General features: G+C 52.2%; 7 protein-coding genes across 7 annotated transcripts; 4 read left to right on the top strand and 3 right to left on the bottom strand.

Annotated features, from left to right (window-relative positions):
• Nucleotides 1-350: 350 nt before the first annotated feature.
• Nucleotides 351-2,957, bottom strand: P153DRAFT_371539 (uncharacterized protein). The gene has a single exon (XM_033669279.1). It carries the CDS (start codon nucleotides 2,715-2,717, stop codon nucleotides 537-539), a length of 2,181 nt encoding a protein of 726 aa, XP_033518029.1. The 5' UTR covers nucleotides 2,718-2,957; the 3' UTR covers nucleotides 351-536.
• A 1,030-nt stretch (nucleotides 2,958-3,987) lies between these two features.
• Nucleotides 3,988-5,657, bottom strand: P153DRAFT_435806 (uncharacterized protein). The gene is made up of 2 exons (XM_033673180.1): nucleotides 5,444-5,657; nucleotides 3,988-5,386 (listed from the first exon to the last, which is right to left on the bottom strand). The coding sequence occupies exon 2, from the start codon at nucleotides 5,374-5,376 to the stop codon at nucleotides 4,159-4,161; it is 1,218 nt and encodes a 405-aa protein (XP_033518030.1). The 5' UTR covers nucleotides 5,377-5,386; nucleotides 5,444-5,657; the 3' UTR covers nucleotides 3,988-4,158.
• Nucleotides 5,658-5,914: 257 nt separating this feature from the next.
• P153DRAFT_361874 (uncharacterized protein) lies at nucleotides 5,915-7,595 on the top strand (the record flags this gene model as incomplete). Its single annotated transcript, XM_033667034.1, has 2 exons — nucleotides 5,915-6,491; nucleotides 6,541-7,595. The coding sequence occupies 2 exons, from the start codon at nucleotides 5,915-5,917 to the stop codon at nucleotides 7,593-7,595; spliced, it is 1,632 nt and encodes a 543-aa protein (XP_033518031.1).
• Nucleotides 7,596-8,194: 599 nt separating this feature from the next.
• P153DRAFT_401801 (uncharacterized protein) lies at nucleotides 8,195-8,859 on the top strand (the record flags this gene model as incomplete). Its single annotated transcript, XM_033671941.1, has 2 exons — nucleotides 8,195-8,633; nucleotides 8,691-8,859. One exon carries the CDS (start codon nucleotides 8,195-8,197, stop codon nucleotides 8,630-8,632), a length of 438 nt encoding a protein of 145 aa, XP_033518032.1. The 3' UTR covers nucleotide 8,633; nucleotides 8,691-8,859.
• A 5,467-nt stretch (nucleotides 8,860-14,326) lies between these two features.
• Nucleotides 14,327-14,991, top strand: P153DRAFT_412673 (uncharacterized protein; the record flags this gene model as incomplete). The annotated part of the gene is made up of 2 exons (XM_033672113.1): nucleotides 14,327-14,363; nucleotides 14,399-14,991. 2 exons carry the CDS (start codon nucleotides 14,327-14,329, stop codon nucleotides 14,989-14,991), a joined length of 630 nt encoding a protein of 209 aa, XP_033518033.1.
• A 160-nt stretch (nucleotides 14,992-15,151) lies between these two features.
• Nucleotides 15,152-15,639, top strand: P153DRAFT_148758 (uncharacterized protein). Its single transcript, XM_033662182.1, has 2 exons — nucleotides 15,152-15,360; nucleotides 15,410-15,639. The coding sequence occupies exons 1-2, from the start codon at nucleotides 15,271-15,273 to the stop codon at nucleotides 15,569-15,571; spliced, it is 252 nt and encodes an 83-aa protein (XP_033518034.1). The 5' UTR covers nucleotides 15,152-15,270; the 3' UTR covers nucleotides 15,572-15,639.
• Nucleotides 15,640-16,791: 1,152 nt separating this feature from the next.
• On the bottom strand, nucleotides 16,792-17,541 carry P153DRAFT_391367 (uncharacterized protein; the record flags this gene model as incomplete). The annotated part of the gene is made up of 2 exons (XM_033671050.1): nucleotides 16,792-17,178; nucleotides 17,308-17,541. The coding sequence occupies 2 exons, from the start codon at nucleotides 17,539-17,541 to the stop codon at nucleotides 16,792-16,794; spliced, it is 621 nt and encodes a 206-aa protein (XP_033518035.1).
• Nucleotides 17,542-17,929: the final 388 nt, after the last annotated feature.

Below are 17,929 nucleotides of genomic sequence, written 5' to 3' on the forward strand. Positions count from 1 at the left end.
AACTTGGGAGGTTGAGATAAGTTGTTTTATTCCGTGAACGGAGAATGGGTGCGCTATTCCTCTACACTCTTGAGACATCCTCCGTAAGGGCAGTGATGCAAGAATTTCAGTTCTATGGGGCGAAGTTTTTCCGCACAGCTTCCCGTACAGCACGTAACTCACTATGAACTAATTAGATGTCGCAAAGATTAGAGTTTGACTCAGAGACTTATAGAAGCTTGCGAAAGAACCTTTTATACCGAACTTAGACGCAGAGTAGGAAGGCATAGAGGGGCCTTTTTGGTATCAAAGAAGTTGAGTTTGTTCTTTGCCTGTCTATCAAGACTCTCCACCGTTAGCAATTCGTGATATGCACGGCATACTTGCGTCATCCTCAACTCCATGTGCGCACCCAAACCCATAAAGATAACCGATCAAATATACACCTACAACTCCATATAAACGCCTATATCATATGCCTTTACAGAAGTTTACTCCTGCGGTTACTTCCACTTTTTTTCTTCCTTTTCCTTGACGCCCAGCGTCTAGAACGCTTCCTACAATCCCCCATCTCCTACCTTCCCACCTACGTTTTCCCCCATTGCTTTGATCATCTGCTCCTTATAAAGTGAGTCGACGAAGTCGTCCAGCTCCTGCCTCTTATCCTTCTCTTCCCATCTCGGAACCGAATCCATCTCCAAATGCCCCTTATTCATGCGGTCCACGCTCGACTCAACGTAGTGTAGAAATCGTTGGTGTTTATCTTCTTTCGCGATCAGCTCGTTTTGCGTGGACGTTAGTTTGTCGACTCGCTCTTCGAGGCATGCGTTTTTCGTAGTGAAGTGGGCTGTCGTCTCGACGATGCTATCAAGGAGGAGGGCGAGGCCGACGTTCGTCACTCTCGGGGGTTCTGACGCCTCTGGGTCCGTGATGTGGCGCTGGAAGGTCAGTACTACTGACGTGTCAGTTTTAATGCCGGTGAGTTCGTTGTGCAAGGAAGTGACTTTGTTCTGCAGGATCTCGACTTGCTCCGCGCGTGCGGCATGCAGAGCACGCTGGGTTTCCTGCAGTACGGCGATTTCTTCGTTCTTGGTGGCGATAATCGAGGTCTGGCTTGTGACGATTGCTTGGGCGCTGTGGTACGCTGATGATGCCTCATCGTGGGAGGACGTGATGAGGTTTTGAGCGGCGATGGCGTCGTCAAGTTTCTGGTTGGTGGCGGCGAGCTGAGCTTCGAGATCTTGCACAAGGTTTTGCTGGGTGCTAATGGAGGATAGGTGGTGCGTTTCGTTAACATCGTGGCGCTGTTGTAGCAAGCGCAATATCTCTGCGCACATCCGGCCCATCTCCGCAGATGCCGTGGTGTTTGCCGCTCCGAGCTCGGGCAGATGTTCACTCACATCCGGTGGACTGTCGTTGCGGGTGTTGTGTTCTCGCATCAAGCGCAGTATCTCTCCACACACCTCGCCTATCTCCGCAGATGCCATGGTGTCTGCCGCTCCGAGATCAACCATCCTTCCACCTACATCAGGCCGACTGTTGTAGTGGTCTTGTACTAAGCGTAGCATCTCCTCACACACCTCACCGATCCTCTTAGATGCTACGTTCTGTCCTAGGCCGAGCTCAAGCAGCTGGGTACTTACATCGGACTGACTGTTATCAAGAGTAATGTGTGCTTGTAGCAGGGCGAGAATCTCGGCGCATGTTCCTTCCATCTTCTTGGACGTTGTATTTTGCGCCATTCCAAGCTCATCCAGCCGTCCACTCCCATCCGCTCGGCCACGATTGAGGGATTCCATTTGCACCATCTGAGCTTTGGTAGTCCTGTCAATTTTCCCAACGCACCCGACCACAGCTGTAAGTGCCTTGTCTAGCCGACGTAGGTAGGCCGAAGACTGCTTCTTCTGCGCATCCATTGACGTGCTCATCTGCCGCATCATCCGCTTGACATCTGCATTGTCAGCCGCTGGCTCGGTGCCCAGAATACCGCTCGTCTGATTCGGCACCGGCGGCCGGTTCTCTACAGCGGCTGCAACACGCTCAAGCACCCTCACAACCTCATCATGTCTGGACACAGCACTTGCCTCAGCGTTCGCAAACCCTCTTGTCGTGTTAGCGTCCTGCTGCCGGAACCCCTCTCGCACATCCTGCCTCGCGCCCTGGAAACTCTGCGTCAAAGCGCGAAATTCGGCTTCGAGCTGCGTGAGTCGCTCGTCAGACCGAGTGCCCATGTGGTTCACGTCCACGCGCAGATTTTGTGATGATGCGGCGAGGTGCTGGACATCCTGACGAAGGGCGTTGGAGTGTGTGGTCATCGTGGCCGAGACGTCTGAGAGACCAGTCATGAAGCCCTGGTTTGCTGCGAGGACTCCTTCTTGTACATCGCCCCTGACATCGCGGAGTAAGGTGTTCATGTCAGTGGCGAAGCCGCTGACTTGTCCGCGTATAGTTCGCACTGCTGCCATCGTAGTTGCTCCTTGCGCCTGGAGGTCCTTGCCCACTGCCCGCACTGCCGTTATAGTGTGCTTACCCTGCACCTGCACCTCCTCTTTTCCTCTCAAACTGCATGCCTCCATCCTCTCCCCTAGACTCTTCACCTCGCGATCCGTCTGCGCGAAGGCTTGACCCATTCCAAGCCCCAGCTGGAACGCTTCTTCCTCGACAACCCGCTCAATGTCATCGTACCGCTCCGTATTCTGGCCCAGGTTTTGATCGATTTGGACCATCTCTTTCACCATGTCGGGACGCTGTACATGTTGAACACGCTCGGCTTTGTCGGCGGGAAAGTCGTACCACCGCCTCGCTTCTTCTACGCCATCATCCACATCAAGCACATTGCGACTCGTCTGTGGAACGCAATCCGCGGGCGCCCATCGCACGTTGCGATCTGTCTGTGGTTCAATTGTTGGTCGAGTTCCTCGATGCGCAGAACGTGGGAACCCTCTATATTCAACCGGCCGTTCGTTGGATTGTTTTCCCTGCCGAAACTCCGCAAGTGCCGCTCCAAACCCATCCAACTTGCGCCCCTGGCCAGAACTCACAAGCCACTCCAGATACGCTGGGTCTGAGGCGGCCACTTCTGCCACGCTCTTGCCTGCGTGGCGGCTTTTGTACGAGAAGTGGAAGGGCGGGGGTGCGTGACGTGTGCGCGCTTCGTTTGCCGTGGGGTGCGTGGGGGCTCCATTTGAGGAGGTGAAGAGCCAGCTCATGCTTGTTGCGGTGAATGGATGATCGGAGTGGTGGGGGATGAGAAGATGGATGAATTGAACAAGATGGGATGAAGAAAGATGACGAGAATCTCCCTTTCATAGCAATCATGTCTTAGACTTCCCACCCATGACTCAACCCAACCACACCACCAACCACAGACACCCTCCCCATTTTCAATGGCATTCAAAGGTAGAAGCCGCCCTCAGCCTCCAAGACAAAGTCCTAGACTATCCGGCTGAGCCATGCTTTGTTCGAGGTTGTGTGTAGTCTCCTAGGCTCTCTGCTGCAGCTCAAGCATATTGCGATGTTTTCCTTCTTCAGTCAATGCATGGATACCCAAACAGCAGTCGAACAGATTCAGCCAGGACTCTACCGCCACTACTTCCTCTCGCGTCTTCTTCGTGGAGAGCTACGAGACACAGCGCGTGGTGATCGGTGTGTGTTACCCCAGGGAGTGAGCGTGGGCAGAGAGAACGGGTCAAGCTTGAAGGTATAGTTTGTAGCCATGATGTGATTATTGTGCAGGTAGCCGTCGTAGATGGGGCTGCTAGTGGGGTGACATGTTCCCTTGGCAGAAGCACCGTATGAACTTGGCGCAATCTCTATAGCTCACGCTAGTACTAAAGTACACTGCAAAAACAAGGAATTGCACCGTCAAGAAACAGCTACCCACGTCTCAAATCTTCACTAAATCCAATATCCGAGCAGGGTTCTACAACCCGCAAATCAGAGAAGGAGACCAGTACGAGACAGCGGTCAAAATCTTCTTCGGACTCTACAAATCTATTGTCAACCGACGCTCTATCAACACAATCCCAGCGCGATATGTCCATCTCTTCTGCTCAGCCTGCCTCGAGGACAACGCAGTCTTTTAGACAACGAAGCTAACTATGTCTGACACAAACGTTTGATCCATGAGGTCTATTCCTCTCCTATGCCCACCCCAAACTCCTAACACCCCATGCCTAGCTACTGTGGCTCTTGCCCATAGACTTCTGCGCCGGCAACTGGCACCCTCCTTACACCCCAAACATCCACCGCCTCAATGACCTCCTCAGCACTGAGCTTCGCAATCTGATGTCCCAGTAAAATACTTAGAGGATTTCTCTTTCCTTCTCCGCCCTCCCCTCCCGACCCACTACCACTTGATTCACCACCAACCATCTTCTCACGAGGCTTCTCGACCCCAACCCACGCGGCACAAGCCCTTGCCCCGCCCACGCCCTCCAAAAAACCCTTGATCCACTCAAGATCAGTCGCAAACGTCGTTACCTCATTCCTTCGATCCTGAGCGTCGACTAACACTTCCATGACCTCGCCCTCCATCTTACGAACAGCATAGGATTGTTGCGCTGGCAGTCGCGTAGCAAGAGTTACGTTGACACTGGGGAAGAGCTTTGCATCCAGGAACGTGTTGATGTCAAACGCTAGACTGCGCAGGAGGGACGTAGCGCGAGAGTCTAGAGCGGAGAACGAGGTCTGGGAAGTCTGGAAGGTGGCGCGGATGTATGCGTGGAGGGTAGACAAGGCGGTTTGTAGTGCAGACAAAGAGAGGGTGAGTTGTGTTGTAGCCAAGTCAACGAAGACTAGGGCGTCAGCTGTGCGGGACAGCATTGCACAGATGCTGGCGTGTTCTGCCGCTGGGTTCCGGCGCACTACGCGCATAGCTTCTGCGTTCAGCACGGCAGTAAGACCCTGGTACCCGTTCCACGCAGTATTCACATGGTAGAGCGTCGGTGCTGTGTGATTCGTCGCGCCTAGCACTACGTCGACAAGCCGAATCAAAGTGTCGGTGTGCGGGGGGTGCGGTATGGCGCCGAGACTGGACAGCCAGTCGGCAGCGTCGAAGCTGGCACGGGTGAGGAGTGTAGAGAGCTCAGCGGACCATTCGAGGGAAGAGGGCGTCGTGTGGTTTGATTTCCAGGGGGGGGTGGGCGCGGGGAGCGCGAGCGCGACGGCGGTGGGGACGGTGGGGGGTGGGGGAGCAGCAGCGGTGAAGAGGTACACCGCTGTTGCTGCGGAGAAGAGGGAGACGCATAGCGTGGTTAGGAGGGCTGCGCAGAGGGAGTCTGGACAGGCAAGGGCGACGTAAGGTGATCGAAGGGGGGAGCTGGGCGCGGGGGAGTCAGGCGGGGGATCGGCGACGAGGCGCGGGTAGTACGGGAGGGACCCCGTGTCGATGGACATGACGGAAGTTCTGGCAAACAACAAAGTTAGTGGATGGCTTGGGACATGAAGCACCCCAGCAACGTACAAAGGACTTGAAAAGTACTTGATTGAGCACTTGAAATGGTAGTTGATCGAGCACTTGAAATGGTAGTTGATCGAGCACTTGGGCTGAATGAAGATGCAGACAAGCTGGGGGAAAACGGCTGTTTTAAAGTCAGACGGCGGATGGGTGGAAGGATGGAAAGAAGGAGTCAAGGAGTGAAAGAGTAAAGGAGTGAAGGAAGGAATGCAACTACGCCCCTTGTGCAAGCACAGCAAACGCCATTCCCTGCGCGGACAAAGGATGTGGCAGCGGTGTAACGCCACGCCTCGTCGCGTTCTTTGTGTCGCACGGTGAGACAGACAAACCAAGCAAGACACCGCAACCGCACGCATTTGATCAGGGGAGAAGATGCACGCCTTTGATCAGAGGACAAGGGGTGTATATAAACACGGCCTCTTCGTCCTTGTTGACAGCATCTTTTTCCTCGCACCAACGAAGCGTCCCATGGTCAGCATGAACGGTCGCCGCTCCCTTACGAAGCACTCCAGGCTGTCTGGGGATGAAGCATCTCGCACGCCCACGGCCACGCCCACGAAGCAGCCCAAGCTGTCTAGCGAGGAAGCCACGCCCACGCAGCGCTTCCTCGCCGCATCAGCAGCCCGCCGCCCCCGAACGCGGCACACGTCTGAGCCGCCAACGCTTCCTGTGCGGCTGCGGTATGGGCCTGGGCATGCGGTGCTGGTACCGCCTTTCGAAGAAGAGACGCTTCCCCTTGGCAGCCCAGCATGCATCGGGACGTGGCTTGCCTCTGCTGTGGTGGCTGTGCGTGGCGTCACGACATGGGTCACGACGTGGGTCACGTGGGCCGCCTCGAGGGCTGCTGCTGCTGGCATCGACGCACGCCTTGGCGAGCTCGCCTTGTTGTGGTGGGAGTTTGCCTTGGTGTGGTGGCAGTTCACCTTGGTGTGGTCGAGGCGCGCGCTCACGTGGTGGAGATGCGCCGCGACGTGCGCGCTTGCTGCACTCGTCGTGTATGCGTACGTGGCGACGAACCTGGCCTACGCGCCCAAGCCGGACCGCGGCGCCCTAGGTGCGTGTTGCTCCTTCCCTGGCCTGACCTGACATGCTGACTCACCCAGACATATACCACGCCAGCTGCCCGCCGTCCTTCCTCTACCACGCCTCGCTCACCCTGCCCGACGCCGACCTGAACCCGCTGCTGGGGCTCCCGCCGCGCCTCTTCCCCACGTGGTCGCCGCCCCGCCCCGTCGTCGATGCCCAGCTGCGCCGGCTGCAGCTGTGCTGGCACACGGACAAGGCCGCCCAGCACTGTCGCGGCAGGCGCACGTGTGCCGTCGACGTGGCGCATCTGAAGGCCGTGGGCGCGCTGCACACGGCCGTCCACGCGGCATGGAAGCAGCGCCAGCCGACATTTTGCATTTCCCAGGCCGTGCTGGGCGTCGGCGACGGCGACCCGAAGCCCTTTCTGCACCACTACCGGCTGTCGCAGGGGGAACTGCGTAAATTGCTCGACGACCGCCGCAAGCCCGTCGACATCTCGCACCTGGCCACGCAGCAGCCGCTGCTCCTCAACACGAGCCTGCCTGCCTTTGATGCCGGGTGCGCGGCGCGCTGCGGGCTCGTTGCGCAGACGGGCCGTCTGGTGCGGCGCGCACTGGTGCCGTATCCGTGGCAGGACGTGGCCGCCGGGGCGCCGACGCTGGCTGATGTGGGCCGCCGCGAGCATTGTGTGTGCATGCTGGATGCCGCGTCGATGCTGCGCACATACTGGTCACTCATCCCGCCGCGCAACCACCCACTCTGGGCCGACCCCACGCTCGCCGCCCTGCCCCTCTTCTCGCTCAAGGGCATCCTCTGGCGGCCGCTTCGCGCCCTGGCCTCGTTCTCCTCAAATGCCGATCTCGCGCACGAGTGGGCCGCCCGCGTGGTTGATGACACGCAGAAGCGGTGGGTCAAGACGGGCTGGTCAGAGAACGCCGATTTCGACCGCCATACTGTCGAGGGGCGGGCCAAGCATCGCGCCCAGGAAGTGCGCTGGCGTGCGCGCAGGGACTGGGAGTACTGCATTCGGGAGGCTGCGGCCTACGACAGCTTAGGCTTCGGCCTCGGCAGCTTTGCCTTCAGCAGATGTGGCGACGAGGTCGAGGTGCCTGACGACGCTGACGACGATTGACACATGTGACCTCTACTAAAGCTATCAACGCTTGTCCACTCAACTGTAACGTAGACGGGGAAAAGGCTGTAGTTCGAATGGGACTTTAGCATGCCCGTTATTCAAGGTGACTATGTATTTCTTACGAGAGTATTTCATATTGGGTCATTGAATTTATCAGCGTTCTTATAGCACCTTGAGCTACTGCATTTCATATCCGCTTATCAAATCAAAACAACTTTTCTCTTCAATCTTTTTCAATGTTATCTTGGGGTAGAACAGGATCGTAACGAAGCGATAATTGACTTTCTTTTCCCTACTCCCTCTCCCGTCGAACATGCACAAAACGCTTCGACATTGTGGAGCTTGAAGAAGCATTGACAAACCTTACCACCCAGAATAAGCTGCGGCTTATAGCCAGTCTGATCATGATGCTCTCTTTCACGCTGCAAATCCAGGTCAGACTCACTTTCACTTCACGGGAGGGTCTCATCAGCTTACTAATGATCATTGTCGCTGGATGAAATTCATCTCGTCCATGCCGTAATACTGCTTACACGGATACTTATCACATCCAACACACAACACTACGCTTCCTATCCAATCCTTGTTAACTCATTATGTCGTTCAACAAGTTCAACACCTTGATGAAGCGTACCCTCGCCATCAACGCCGCAGTCGCCGACCCTGCCGCTGCGCCCGCCTCGCCAGTGTCACCCGAGTCCGCAGGCACTGTAGCGCATCCAGAATACCGTCTCAGTCATACCCATCCTCGAGCAGTACACGCAGTATTCGACAATCTACACGCTACCATCGATGCACTACGTGTGCAGCTCGATCACCAGCAAGACATGCATAACAATCAGGTTGCGGAACTGGTCAAGGACAACAACGACCTTCGAGAGGAACTGAGCGGAAAGACGAGTTTGATTCGAGTACTTCAGGAAGAAGTTAGGCATTGGCAGGATGTCATTGATGTTGTGAGAAGAGAAGCAAAGGGCGAGAAGACTACCCCGCTTGACAAGTTGAAGAATCTCTTCCGCAAGGGTGGCGACTAAAGTAGGTACTTTGCACAGCTCTTGTAGAATCGAATGCGCTAACTCCTTTGGATAATAGGCAGCTACTGTAACATCAGTGGACCAAGAATCAACACAATTACCTGGGTTTTGATAACCGTAACGGACTGCATGGTGGAACACACGAAGTGCATTTCGTACAATGGGTTTCTCGGGATGAGACGGTTTGAAGTTACGAGATAGCAAGCCACCAGGATCGATGAAACTTTCAACATGAAAATACCTTCTGTGTCTATACTGCCGTGCTGCAAATCCATGCCCTGCCAGCTCCATCGTTGCTGATTGCGTCACTATCTCGCATATGAAATCCCTTTTCGTACGAAAGAGAAAAATGACCTCTAACAACGATTTTATCCGCAACCGCAATCGTGGACAACGAGGTCAGGAGGAGATGAGCTAGGTGGTTGACTTGGAAGGAATACAAAAACAACAGCTAGGGCAACGCCTTGTGGATAAAGTGCAACCTGTGCGGACCCTTGATTATGTTTATAATCCATTAGGGGAACTCGAGTGTAACCCAGATAATGATAATGCCCCAGAGCATAAAGATGTTGGCGGACTACACCGAGAGGATAAACACACTAACGGTTGCGACTATGTCTCTGATTTCAAGCAAGTCGACCCGGCTCAAGTAGGCGAGAAAGGCTCAGTTCCACGTTACTGACGTAATTCGGCAATGGGTTCGTATAATTAATCGGGTTCCAAAACAATATCATATCTTTGAATTGGCCTTGACTAGAGATCGAGCGCCTTCATGGCGCAGTCATCATGTCTGAAACGCTCCTCGTTCATAGTGCCACAATCACAATCTTTAGTCAAACGCGCTTGTGCCCGCAGATCGAAGAATTCAAAACGTACGAGGCGTAATGGCGAGCTACTCACGAATAGGGCTTTTATATGTTTTGGACTATTGCGGCCAAATAAGATGTGTAGCATTGTGGCTACTACTTCTTTGCTAACGAAATTAGACTTGATAGGAAGGTGTATACTCTAGACGAAGCTATGTTTCGAAGCAGCAAGCAGCTTTCAATCTGCGCTTACATCTGACGACATTCTTGCAGGAGCTGGCGGACAAACAGGACAAGCGAAGATGGGTTAAAAATCGATGCAAAAGTCAACGAATTAAAGAACCTTTGTCCTGCTTACAATTAGAATTATAGAATATAAAGACTGTACCAAGAATTTTTTGAGAGATTATAGTGTATTTCAAATGTGTCTAAATAGCACTATACTACTAATCGTAGGTCCTCCCACTACGGTCAACCAGCCCCCTGTACCGGGCGGGGGCCCCCCAGTACCGGGCGGGCTATCCCCTGCTACTAGTAATTCACTCCCCCGTACAGGGGGATATCCCCCAGTACTAGGAGATACACCTCCCCGTACTGGGGGGTAGATAATCCTAGCACGTGACTATATCTCCAGCCACATCTATTAGCCAATAGATTTACTTCTATCTTTCTAGTCTCGTAAGGCCTGAAAACTATACCCCCCTCGCCAAAATCCATCCTACCAAACCTCAACAATATGCCCTAAAAATGCCAGAATACCTGCCAAAGTAGGGATTTTACCCTAACAACTAATTCTAGTAATAGAATTCCTTCGTAGGTGATAGATTCTGATGAAGGTTGTGGTGGATAGATAGATAGGCACGGTGGGCACGGTGGGTGGGCACGGTGGGTAGGCACAGCAGGCAGGTAGGCAGGCATAGCGGGGTATTATAGAATGAGCTTTCTATCCCCCTAATCAAGAACGGAAACAGCGTCCGTACCGGGGGGTATCTATCCCCCTGCAACCGGGGGCTCATCGACCGTAGTGCCGAAGGCGGGCCGATAGGGGGTTCTTGTGGGAATACGTTACTACTGCGTTTACCGAATAAGAGGTGCAGCGTCTAGCTACCCCATCCTATACCCGCCTTTGGAATACATTCATCGTACGTTGTATGTTCAGCTCGGTTACGCATGTTTCAGTTACACGGTGCACAGACCCCCAAAACCAGATTCTTTGCTTTGCAGCACATCCCTCGATTAGCCGATGCGCTCTACTCTAAAATAGCTAAGACTCGTTTGTAGTAGACGTAGCAGACTCTGACTTTGCCACAACAGTTTCTGCGATAAAATTCAAGAACCTGGCTGTGGCTTCGCTGTGCGCTGTACGGCCTATTTTACGAACCCCGAACTCAAGCGAGCCGTTGGGCCGAGTATTCTCTGTTTGGCTAACTTTGTAGATGTGCATTGAACAGATTTGGCAAACAGCCTTGGCACGTTGTTGATTGGTTAATTATGCTTTGTTGGTTCACGTCTAGCCTTTCTAGTATTCTGCCCGCGCTTGGAGGGTCGCTTATTATAGAACATTGTGAGATACGCAGTTTCTTGTGCAACCACACCAAACATTGTTGTATCGGTCGCTTATCATAGAACATTGTGAGATACGCAGTTTCTTGTGCAACCACACCAAACATTGTTGTATCGCCTGATATAATAAGTATCCTTGAGCTTCCCCCCGCCTTATCCTCAAAACTATTCTACCAAATCACTCTAGACAGCATCTAACACCATCGAAAGAACAGTGTACAACTCACATTCCACAATCAAAGGCAAGCGAGCAGCACGAAGTAAGTACCATGTCTAGTGATACCCAACCCGTAACCAGAATGCCAGGACTAATCGCGCCTAGCAGAATTACACATACAACACCATTGACCATGGCAACACCAAATCTACCCGCACCCGCCTCTCCTACCTTGCACCCTCTAGGACATAACACATCTAGCGATGGCCAAACCGTATCATCATCATCATCGGCCTTGAACTCAACAGCTCTGCATATCCCTAGCTTGCCAGAACAATTGACTACACTGCAGAAAAGCCTACACAACACATCGCAGCTCTACGCTACTGAAAATACAAAGCGTGCGAAGCTTGAGCAGGACCAACAAGTCAAAGATGCTCAGCATCGAACAGAATGCATCAAGTGGACTGTGGAACAAGATAATTTGAAGGCGAAGTTGGATTCTCTCAACATTTCTATATCGCAGGAGAGACAGGCCGCTAAAAATTGTAACAACGAAATGAAAAAGGTCCAGGAAGAGAATAGCAGCCTACAAAAGTCATTAAAGTACGAGAAGCGGGCGCATAAACAAACGGAGAAAGACTTGAAAGCTCAGATAAAAGCTTGGCAAAGCTCATACGAAACGGAGGCCAACAAAAGTCGTGATTCGAAGACAGCATTGGATGCTGCTAACACTGAGCTGAGTATGACGAAGGCAAATACAAGGGCTATACTTGAGTTGACATCATTTGTAGTCAACACTACCCAGAAGGATGATCGCGACAACCAACTTACGGATCTCCGTCGTGAGGCAAGCGACCAGAAAAGGTTGATTGCTTCTCTCAAGCAGCAGCTGCAGAGCGCTGAGGATCAGCATGATACCGAGATTCAGGCATTGGAGAAGAAATATGATGATGCGATGCGGAAGGTGAAGAAACTAGAGAATTCAGAATCGCAGCAGGCAATCCAGGAACTAGCCACGATCAAGACGGAACTCTACAAAGCAGCCAGGACAATATTTTGTTTAGAAGCACTGCTCCAAGACGCTACATATGTGCTCCGTCTCTGGATCAGCGCATACTTCCAGTCAACCATCAACGACGTCGACGTTCTTCCTGGAAAAGGCGACTCCACTCAGAAAGACAAATCCCATGCTCTGAAACAGCAGAAACTGGACGCAGACCGGGCCGATAAAATATATGCAAGATGCTATCGTGTGCTGTTACAACTTCGGCGAATGATTAGCCTGTTTAAAGGCGCCAAATTGTACGTACCGGGTCTCAAGGCAGTCGGACCCCCAGGATCGTTCGAGAGCAAGGACGATAAAAACGATACAGACTACCAACTCACAATACAGCTACACGAAGGATCTATCAACTCACGTATGGCTGTTATTGGAGATGTACCAAAAGATTCTGACGAAGAAAATTCCGCGATGGTGAACCGCAACGAATTCAGGCAACTGATCTCGGAGCTTGAGCAGGCAGATGAAGGGAAACTACGCAACATTATAGACTGGGGCGTTGGAGTAGAAGAAGGTCTCGCCCGTAAAGTTCAAAGATTCGATATTTCAGTCGTTCGCAAAGTAGAGTAGTGTAAATAGAACAATTTCATTCGTTACATATAACCTCATCCATTACATATCAGAAGGTTTACAGGAGTACATGATTTGTGATAATGTTGTAGTTTCGGCTCTCATCATCCTTCCCATGCGGTTAACTGAGGTCATCACCAGGCTTTCCCGCCACTGTCTCACAACAACCAACAACTCAGCCGGATATGACTCTATCATCATCTCGAATAACGGAAATAGTTGAACAAAGAACTTTCTGGGCCAAATCAGGTCTAGAAGACCCGTATGCATAGAGGTACCCGAACTGAAGGAGTACCCACACACAGTCTCTTCTCAGAGTTGGTACCGTCAGATGCACAAGGTTGGTTTGCAGTACAGCCTGGCATTCAGGGGTCTGCACAAAATGTTTATCTCGCCAACAGAGCATGCAGCGTCTACATATATGGTGGAATGCCCGATGGAGAGTCAGAGTCCATATGTATTTCATCCTTGCTCCCTCGATTGAGTCTTCTAAGCTCTCAGTCTTGCGGCGCACCAAGGCATCACCCGAAACTTTGACAAGATGTGTCTACCTGCGGACATTGGGGAGTTTCACACTACCAACGGCAATAAAATCATCCCTATAAATCTTGCAATTTTGGTCGTTCGTGGAGGTACTTCCACATGTTTTGCTACTGGCGTCTCCATTGGCATGGTAAAGTTTGCGCTCAAGGGTATGAGAATTGAGCCATTCGTCGATGCATTCATTCTGTTTCGATAGGTCCCAGATACCAAGGACGAGCACTGCACCATGAAAAAACTGAACCTCCTATACTCAATTGAGAGCGTGGATATACTCAAGGCGATTCCAACTCTGATAGACAACTCGAAGAATACCGCGAACGGACTGAGCACATAATACGTGCCAGAAATGGCGAGAACTGCTCGTTGCTAGATGCTGCAGATCTTGCACACTTGACTCGAGTCAGCAATAACTTTGAATATTAGAATCAGCCTATTTCTTGTACAACAAGCGCACCTATAACCAATACACTTACACCGACATTTCCGTGTAATTATCTGGTGCCACCAAAAAGCATTTCACCTTTCGTGTAGAAGTGAATTTGTATGCTCTACACAGTTCGGATCTTGACGAGTTGACGAGTCACAATCTGCAAATCCAGTACTCCAAAGAGATACTAGGTATTGAGTGTGCAGTGCTGGCCATCAGCGAATCCATTTGCTCAAAATCTCGAAAAGGGCACTTATGATCTGATTATTGCCTCCAACATCCACCACACGACGTCGTCTCTGGTGAAGCTCCCGCGCCGCTGCCACACTCTGTTCGACCCACATAGCAAACAATTCCTGCAGAAGCTTTACTCTGAATACAAGTAAATTAACTGCATTATAGGTGTTCCGCCGGGTTGGTGATCCTTAGAGCCGAATATGTCTGGTAACAAATATGAGGTGAACTTGCATATATATGCCAATCATCGGTCTATCTCATTTATCAATCTATCACAGGTTTACACTACACTCACAAGCTCATTTTCACAGGTCGCCTGGTGAAGTCGATGGCACAGTGGAAGAGCCGTACGACAACTACACGAGGTAGGAGAAAGAGCTGCGCAGTGCTAGCTTTGCAGGCGTCGACACCTCCTTCCAGGATCAGGGCTCACTCTACCAGTTTAACGCGCATATTGTGGCACGACCAGCGCTCGCCGCACCAGCTCCAGGCAAGGTCACCTTCCTCACTGGCAGCCAATTTCCCGCGCAGGCTCGCGAGATTGAGTACCTGTTCATGGGCCACGGTCACATAGTTGAGTATCGCACCCTCGAACAAGTATCGGCGGCAGGCATCGACATTCTTGCCCTCCTGGATTTGGACCAGCCGTTCCTGAATGATGCGATGATTGAAGGATTCGAGAGCTTCGTCGAAATCGTTCATAAGTTGGGGTTCTCAAGCTTTCTCAGGGTCGCTATAGGCCAGTCAAGTCGCCATCAAGCTCGTGCTATGCGCTCACCCTCGGCATGGCCAGAGCCACCCGCATCGAACTGGGCGCCGCCTCAGGGACGTTGGGTTGAAACGTTTCGGTTCGTCGGCAAGGCAGCCCTCGCCGAACGTACCCACGAAGTTCCAGCACAAACACGCGCTGAGCGGCGGCCTGATCAACACTCGAAAATCCCATTGGATTACCCATCGGCGAGGGGCTGGCTAGGCCCGAGGACGCGACGATGAAGGGTCTGAGGGTTGGGAAACCGGGTTCGATACAATCGCTTGAGTGGCAATTGTTCGGCTTCCAGAATTATCCCCCGATCATGTACAAATGGAGACGTCTACCTGATTCTAAATGTTGGGTAGACTTTGCATAAAGATATCGGATTTGCTGTAGTTCGACGAGGTATCAACCATGACGTTGGTATGCATCACGACGCTTGACTCTCTAGAGCAGTGCGTCATACTAAAGAAGGATCAGGCAAGTGCTGAGCAAAATGACTTCCACGCGATGATCTTTCAATGCTGTGTTCGCAGACCGTCTTGATTCGTACCGCAATTGGAGGTGTCAGGTTCGCTGCAATACCAGTGACCAAGCCCACAGATGCAGAGGTAAGCTCAATTGCCGCGAATGCCGATTTTCAAAGGCTGACACGAGCAGATCTTTGTGACGGTCGGAAATGAGGAGAAGATTCGGTTTGTTATGGAGAATCATGGCATTGCCCCAGATGGCATCTTCAGCTCCCGAGACGAGCTTTTCAAGGACGAGATCCTGAAGGCCACCGACAGGTTGGGTGTTGATCTCGTCCTAAATTCATTCTAGGAGAGATTCTCCACGCTCTGTGGAAATATGTTGCAAAATATGCTGTAAAGATGGCCGTTGACAGTGCCAGACACTTCATCTTCCCAGCGTGCTTGAAGCGCATTGCAGATATCATGCAGATAGCAGTGGTCTTCTCATTTTGTATAAAGTCTCCAGTACAGCCTCCTAACAGCCATCTTCCTCTCTGTAAGTCTGTGTCTTGGGCCAGATGTCCTGACCAGCGAACGGCGATGCTGCCCAAGGTGCCCGCGACGTGGAACGTGCACAAGTTAGCGTGGTTGAGAATATTGGCTACGTCAACGAGGACCCACACCACCTTGTTGAAAACTTGCGCGCGACTGCTTTTTACCCGGTAAGCGAGAAGAATCCGCTGAAGCTGCTGCAGCTGATGATGGCCCGTGTCGGCGGCGGCATCGGGGCGCCGCCCACCACAACTAACGAAATGCTCCCGCGCTTTGTCTGCCGTCACCGCCGGCCCGGCCCGACTGCACCTGACTGAGTGCATCGACATCCTCATTAACCCAATTAGTGACTGCGTGCTGCGCTTCTTTATCGCACCTAAGAAGTAGCTCGACCCAACCGCCATTCTCAAAGACGTCAGCCACAACTCGCTCGTCGCCATTAAGCAAGCAAAACTACGAACAGGATGAGCACAAAAATCACAGAAGACGTAATATAGAACAGCTGCGGATTTGGATAGCAGTACAGATGGGAATGTGTCGATGCGATGTAGTCAGCAGCTGTGTTGATGATTATCCTCAATTATCTATGTTGAGTCAGCGACCAGCCGTGCGTTGAGAACATACAATCAGTAAATAGGCAGCTTAAGCTATATTAGCGTTTCGACTATGTGCCTTACGATGCGAATAGTGACGCCGAAGCGCCCATAACTATAATGATGACCGCGTTCCGTCTACGATTCTGGCCTGCCTGACGTTCTCGACCACGTGCTTAGACTACATGGAGATCACCGGCTTGAACATGTGCAGACCCTCGCCCACCGTCACGTTCGCATTCAAGGACATGGACACGAGCATGGACGACGACACGTACACGAACGAGAGCAACGACTCGTACCCATCAGGAAGCGTGACCTAGATTGAGTTTTTAATCACGATTACGAGCTTCTGCTCATCGCCCCTACAACATCGTCACGAGGCCCTGATCGTATGCCTGAGCCTCACCAAAACTGGTATCAAGCCTAGGTGCGTAAGGTAGGTCTACTCCTCAATTAGGATCTTGAAGCAGGCAATGAGGTCAGTCTTGCTTCTCATCGCGTTCACTATTATGTCCATTACCCCAGACTCGTTCTCTTCGACCAGGCATTCAACCAAGGCTGTCATTTCGCTCAAGCTCAGATTCGCGCCTCTAAGCACTAGCGTCCTCTGGGAGATTATCTCAATTGCTAGCTCGACCATGTTCGTGTTCGCGCTGGGGAATAAAGTCTTGATCTTCTCCAAACGCCTGTATGCGGCTCCTAATGCCGTCTTGTTCCCGTCGTAGAATTCAGTTAGGGACGCGATTAGGCTCACCTTCACCAACTCCTTGTATGTCGTGGTTCCGTTCGTGAAGAGGTTGTGGGTCGTTTCAGCGTTCTGGTCCTCGCTCTAGTCCGCGTACTAGTTAAAGGGGTCGACCATGGTCGTACAGGAGTCGGAGCCTTCCTAACGATCACGAGCTGGTAACGCGCACATGTCGCCGTTCCTAGTCTGGTTCAAGCTGGCGATGGCGCTCACCTGCGCGTACACGGACTGCCTCATGGTCGAGCCGTCCTCCCTGCGCACAAGCGGTACTACGGGCATGATCTCAATCTCGTAGATGCCTTGATCACCTTCGACCACTGCTGGCAACCCCTGCGCCAAGCCGTAGGCCTCCTCCATCTTCTCAATCAGCTCCTGGTAGAAGTCCGTGAACTGGTTCATGCTCTCGATCGCATCCCGGACGGAAGTAGGAGTGTTTGCAATCCGCATCTATATCCCAAATGGCAAGACCCTAAGCAGTCAATAACCTGTTGAGCACCTGGTTGGGTACTTCAGCATCCCATGCAGACCTGAGCATACTATCTTAATCCGTGGCAAAGATCGAGATAGCCGTTGCACCTCGTCGACCAGCCTTCGTCGTTCAGGTTCAGTAAATCCTCAATCCATAGCGGAGGCAAGACCTAAACACTTATGAATGGTTGAATCGTTGTTGTTGAACAGGGTCATCCAATCACTAGAGTACAAGGAGATTGAACAAGTACGGAGTCAACGTGCGCGGCCAACGGCATAGCCCGAATCGCATGCTGGGGGAGGCACTTTCACTTGGGCTGCTGCACACGGATCAAAATGGTCAATTTGGTGAGGCACGATCAGCAAT

This window comes from Dothidotthia symphoricarpi, assembly GCF_010015815.1.
Source record: "Dothidotthia symphoricarpi CBS 119687 unplaced genomic scaffold P153scaffold_28, whole genome shotgun sequence".
NCBI classification, from domain to species: domain Eukaryota; kingdom Fungi; phylum Ascomycota; class Dothideomycetes; order Pleosporales; family Dothidotthiaceae; genus Dothidotthia; species Dothidotthia symphoricarpi.

Bases quoted from the DNA above. Each gene is read 5' to 3' on its own strand.
- P153DRAFT_371539 (XM_033669279.1), bottom strand. From the start codon at position 2,717: ATGGTGAAAGAGATGGTCCAAATCGATCAAAACCTGGGCCAGAATACG.
- P153DRAFT_435806 (XM_033673180.1), bottom strand. From the start codon at position 5,376: ATGTCCATCGACACGGGGTCCCTCCCGTACTACCCGCGCCTCGTCGCC.
- P153DRAFT_148758 (XM_033662182.1), top strand. From the start codon at position 15,271: ATGCTGTGTTCGCAGACCGTCTTGATTCGTACCGCAATTGGAGGTGTC. The intron at 15,361-15,409 runs GTAAGCTCAATT...TGACACGAGCAG, and splicing joins CCAAGCCCACAGATGCAGAG to ATCTTTGTGACGGTCGGAAA.